The sequence below is a fragment of the Ixodes scapularis genome, unplaced genomic scaffold, assembly GCF_016920785.2.
Source record: "Ixodes scapularis isolate PalLabHiFi unplaced genomic scaffold, ASM1692078v2 ptg001158l_1___fragment_3__unscaffolded, whole genome shotgun sequence".
In the NCBI taxonomy this organism is placed as follows: domain Eukaryota; kingdom Metazoa; phylum Arthropoda; class Arachnida; order Ixodida; family Ixodidae; genus Ixodes; species Ixodes scapularis.
In genome coordinates this window covers 810193-815026 of record NW_024610108.1, presented here as the reverse complement: position 1 = coordinate 815026, position 4834 = coordinate 810193, and the positions used below count along the sequence as shown (strand labels likewise).

At 48.9% G+C, this 4834-nt stretch overlaps 1 protein-coding gene across 1 annotated transcript; it reads left to right on the top strand.

Moving 5' to 3' along the window:
• The first annotated feature begins 2199 nt into the window (after positions 1-2199).
• LOC115324047 lies at positions 2200-3184 on the top strand. The gene is made up of 2 exons (XM_029984540.2): positions 2200-2379; positions 2567-3184. Exons 1-2 carry the CDS (start codon positions 2200-2202, stop codon positions 3182-3184), a joined length of 798 nt encoding a protein of 265 aa, XP_029840400.2.
• The last annotated feature ends 1650 nt before the right edge of the window (positions 3185-4834 follow it).

The window sequence follows — 4834 nt, the reverse complement described above, 5'->3', positions numbered from 1 at the left end:
GTGAACCTTGGCTTGTGGTTGCGAACTCGTGGACCCTGTGACTCCCTTCGCTTTGAAAGCACACACGCCGATTACGAATGCTACTTTCCGTCTTCCAGGAACATCACAGGGGCACTTCTCCGGTCACGTCTTCAACTCTCCGAAACTCTATGCGAAGCTCCTCGCGTCCCGTCAAACCAAAACAGTAGCGGCGCCATGCGTACTTGCCAGATTTTCTCCGGTCAAACAAAAACAACGAAAGCCAACCGGCGCTTGCTTCCAGCGTGCATCGGCGTTGCGCTTGCGCCGTGGCCAGATCGCTTGCAGTTGAAGGTTAAAGCAAAAACGAAACCAACTGCAATGTCACGTGTTCACATCGAGGACACGCTTTTTATATCCATTTTAACTGTTTGGAACGAATAATTAGACCCATAACTTTATTTGTGGTGTCTAAGAAACTGTTATCAGGACCCCTAAACTAAATACAAACATGGGCGACATGAGGGAACCCGCATTGCCATCGACCAGAAGATGGGGGCGAGCACGATAAGCGTCGTAAGCGTGGGTTTCGCGAACGTCCTGCGACATGGCGCAATTGCTTTTGGTGCATATCTGTCTCCGAGACATGTTTCTTTCCGCGGCATTTGTCTCGACGGTCCTTTCCAAGTGTTTCCCCAAGCATTCCGGTGCTTCAATAGCCGGCAATGCCGAGGTCGTCGCCGGGGGCGATGCGTGTTATCGAGGTCGGCTACATGGTCATGCGTGTACGACCGAACCAAAACACGTTTTTTACAACCTCGCATGATTTCTGAACGAATTATCCGTTACTCATCGTGTAAATTTATGGTAATTTGTGTAAATAGCGTGTTTTTCACCCCAAATATTCGCCAAATACACGGGACTTGCTAACAGTGTAGGAAGGTTCGCTTTTGTTCTTCGTTCAATATAACAATGGTACAACACCACCTGAGTGGGTTCAAACCTCAGACCGCAGACAAACGAAACCATCCACTTACAAACAATGCTTGTTCCGGGTCGACATCTCACATGGCTATATAAAGGACTGCTATTTCGCCACCTCCCTCTGTCAGAACCCTGAGCTTCGTCTTGTCCAAATCACTGACACGCAAATACGGTGAGTGTTGTTTTTATCGGTCGATTATTAATATGTATCTACTGCGACACCAAAGTACTGTAATTGCATTTAAAATATTGTAGTTATTACGCCTATGTACTTTGAGCTGTATACAAATAATCACTGTTAGCTATTTATGCAGAGAAGTAAGGTCTTGGAATTTGAAAATTTCAAGACACATGAGAGGCTCAAGTTTCTCAAGTGTAATTCGAAGTTTCAAGTGCCCCTCGTCTGATTGTATGTGTCGCGTTTTGATTACAGGCTGCAGCGTACTCGCGGAGCCAGCGAGATGAATCCTGGGCACCTGGGTGTCCCAACGTTAGTGCCTTCTCACAAGCGCTCAAGCAAGCCAGTCATACAGTAGAAAAGCCCTCGCTGGCCCAACGGGGTTCTTGAATTTTCGTCCAAGAGTACCAACCTAAAAAATCCTAGCATCGAGTACTATCGAAGCATCAAATGCTTTCATCTCAGCAAGCACACGGTGGCCGGGGAAAAATGTCCAGTAGCGCACCTCACGCTTAACAGCGGAGTTATGGTGTCCGATCCTGATAATCCCATGACTCCGCACAGCTGCAGCCCAGAGAAGGACTCCGATGCGACGGCAGTGCTTGCGAAGCGATTCATGTACGAAGTCTGTACGGATGTACGTACCAGCCGCAAGAGGCCCCGTGAGGCATTCGACGAGGCTGTGACGTCCATCCAGGAAAGGTTTCGTGAGTACGGAGATGAAGTCCAAGATGGCATACAAGCCAACATGAACAGTGCATATGGATTTACGTCCAAGAGGAGCCCTCTCACGCAATCGCCATCACAACAGACTAAAGGGCAACGCATTGAACGCTATTCTCCCGGAGCTTCGCGTCACCAACGACTTCCAAGAGTTCTTGCAACTGGAAGTGAAGACGGAAAGGAGACGGCTCCTGCTTTTTTATGCTGAAAAAGACCTGGAAGTGATTCTCAATGTTGAATTCATTCTTGCGGACGGCAATTTTAAATATAACCCCAGTGAATTTCACAGCCCATGGCAATTCTACACTGCACATGCCATTGTTAAACGGGAAGCGCATCCCATCGTTTACGCTCTGATGCAGTCATGCGACGTTCAGGCCTACGAGGTTGTTTTCGGCACCTTAAAGACTTCACTTGAGACCAAGTTCGAGGGAGTCGGTGGCCTCTCAACCTCCACCACGTGGCACTTCGACTACGAGTCCGCAGCTATCCAGGCTGTGATGAACGTCTTCAAGACCACCGCGCGATTTCCGAAGGTAAGAAAATTTCTGAAGTATTGTTTTTGAGTAAGTGAACGACTTAAGTATGGCGTTTTTATCTATAAAAGATAAATGAAGCCAAAGGTGGCAGAGTACTATATCTAGGATTCAGTTACCCGTTTGTTGCAACTGTGACCACACATGTGTGGGCTCCAATAGATGTTTTCGCTCGTTTTACTCCCAGGTACGTGGCTGCGCATTTCACTTTGCGAAAGCCATTAACACCAAGCGCGACGAACTGGGGCTCAGGGCTCTTTGCCGTGACGACCCTGAGGTGAACAAAAGGTTCGTCCGAATTCGTCACCTGCTTTTCGTTCCGGACCACTGCCGCGTGCTGTTTTCAAGTGACCTTCTTGCAGCGAAACCAAATCTACCCCAGCTGAATGCCGCTCGCCTGGACCAGTTCATCCGGTACTTCAGGAACTTCTGGCTATCCCATAGCATTATCAGAGAGATTTGGGGACAGTTTGGAAATCGGGGTCCAAGGACGACGAACGTAGTTGAGGGGTGGCACAACGGCCTGCATAGTCGCCTTTCAAGTCGCCATCCCGACCTGACTGAATTTATTCAGTTCCTTCAGGTTGCGCAGCATGCCGCACAGAATCGAATTCAAGCTCTTCTGCTTGATCCGCTCGCTGTGGCAAGACCTACATCAAGCTCCGTCTCGGCAAGAAACGAGAGGCTCCACGCAGAAATGGATGCCTTTGCCTCATTCACCAGCGGCAATGCTGCCACCTACCAGGACGTCTGCAATTACGTGGACAGGATCGCGAGCACTGGTGTGCTCCCAGCGGCTACTTAACAGTTTTTCAGCAGTCATTTAGTGACACATGATGTGAATAAATGTGTCATGGTTTCCGCTGATCAAGTTGTCCACTTTCAAAGACGTCGAGAAAGGTGCCAAAAGCGAAAACCTTCTCCGTAACGTTTTTGTCTAAACAGTTGCTCTGGTGTGCACCAATCACTGATTGTTGTATGTGATTACATTTTATCCTTGAAGTTTAATTACTGCCATAGCCTTTTCTTGCTTTTGCCAATAAATCTATTAGTAAAGCAATAACCTACTTAAAACATGCTTCTAAAATAAATATTGGGATTCTTTTGCAGTTAAGGCTACGCGAAGTTCTGCGTTCTTTTTTTCTTCATATTTTTCAGCAGTTTTAGATGTATCGCAAAATTAGCGAAAGTATCCGAAAGATGCAAAAACAAAATAATATAAATTTGTTTGGTCCTGATGACACGTTACGACGGTGGTAGACTTTTAAATGGCGGGGGAGTAACGTTTAATTGAAAGCGCAACAACTGCGGTACTGTACATCAGAACAACAACGCTCCTCGGATATTTTGGTTCCAAGTACCCCAGATCGAATCTTATTTCCCGCCCTGTCGCGCGACATTAAAGGTTCTCGCCTCCTCTCCTTCTGGGGCGGCCAGTCAATCATTTTGAAATCTATCGGAGTCACGGGATGTCCACCGTCCAATTGTCGACTGGGGGCCGCCCAATACGCTCACTAGAACGGCGATTATATTTGCAACGGACACGGGGTGACACGCCCGTAACTTCGGCAGCACAAACGGCCGGAGCCTACTCGGCGCCACGCCAAGCCCATTCACGAAAATTATTTCGCAACTTCGTAGTTTCGCTTTGCCGCTCTGTATTCCGTTTGCCCCAAACTTGAGACTGCGGTGGAAGCCACGTCCTGTCTCTAAGTCGCCACGTCATCACGCTCCCACTCATACCAACGCAGGGGGCCGGGTCAGGTAATAAGAGGGAGGCGGCTGATCGGTCCGGCGGGCACGCAGCTCCCACTGCAATCTGAGCCGCCGTCTCAACCAAGCACCCAGCCAAGGTGCCTCTGCAAAGGCCGAAAATGGTTGGTAGAGGAGGCACAGGGGAATAGAAAGTTTTCGTAGACCGCGTTTCCCCTTCCGCTAAGCCCACCGCAACGAAGAAGCCGCTACTGCGCCTGCGTGCCGACGGCCTTGACTGTGGCGATCCGGTTATCGTAGCGGGTTGCGGAGAGCATTGCGGGACGGCGAAAACGATCTACGAAGACTCCCTAATAACGGCCACGCGAGTTCCTCCGACAACCCCAAAAAGCAGACCCCGGCGGGAGCAAGCTATGTACCCCCCGAGACGCCCGTAAGCCGGCCAAGGCTACACACATCCCTCTCCAAAACGAACAATGGCCAGCGGTTCCTTCAAATAGGACGGCCCACATAAGAATAAACAAGCTAAAAACAAGCACAAATATGTATAAACCGTTAGGCAATTAAAAATTGTGTCGATCTTAACAGCCAAGTTTAAGCAACCTGCATCCGCCTGAGCAACCAGGATTCTTTTTAAAAATTTGAAGATCTACCAGCTCGAAATACGGAAACAATGCGAAACGCGTTGCTCAAATCAGGTATCTACTTGGTTACGTGGCGGGCGAGACTGATATCCATCGAA

Excerpts from the sequence above, each read along its gene's own strand:
- LOC115324047 (XM_029984540.2), top strand. The coding sequence starts at position 2,200 with ATGCAGTCATGCGACGTTCAGGCCTACGAGGTTGTTTTCGGCACCTTA. Across the intron at positions 2,380-2,566 it reads CCACCGCGCGATTTCCGAAG|GTACGTGGCTGCGCATTTCA; the intron begins GTAAGAAAATTT and ends TTTTACTCCCAG.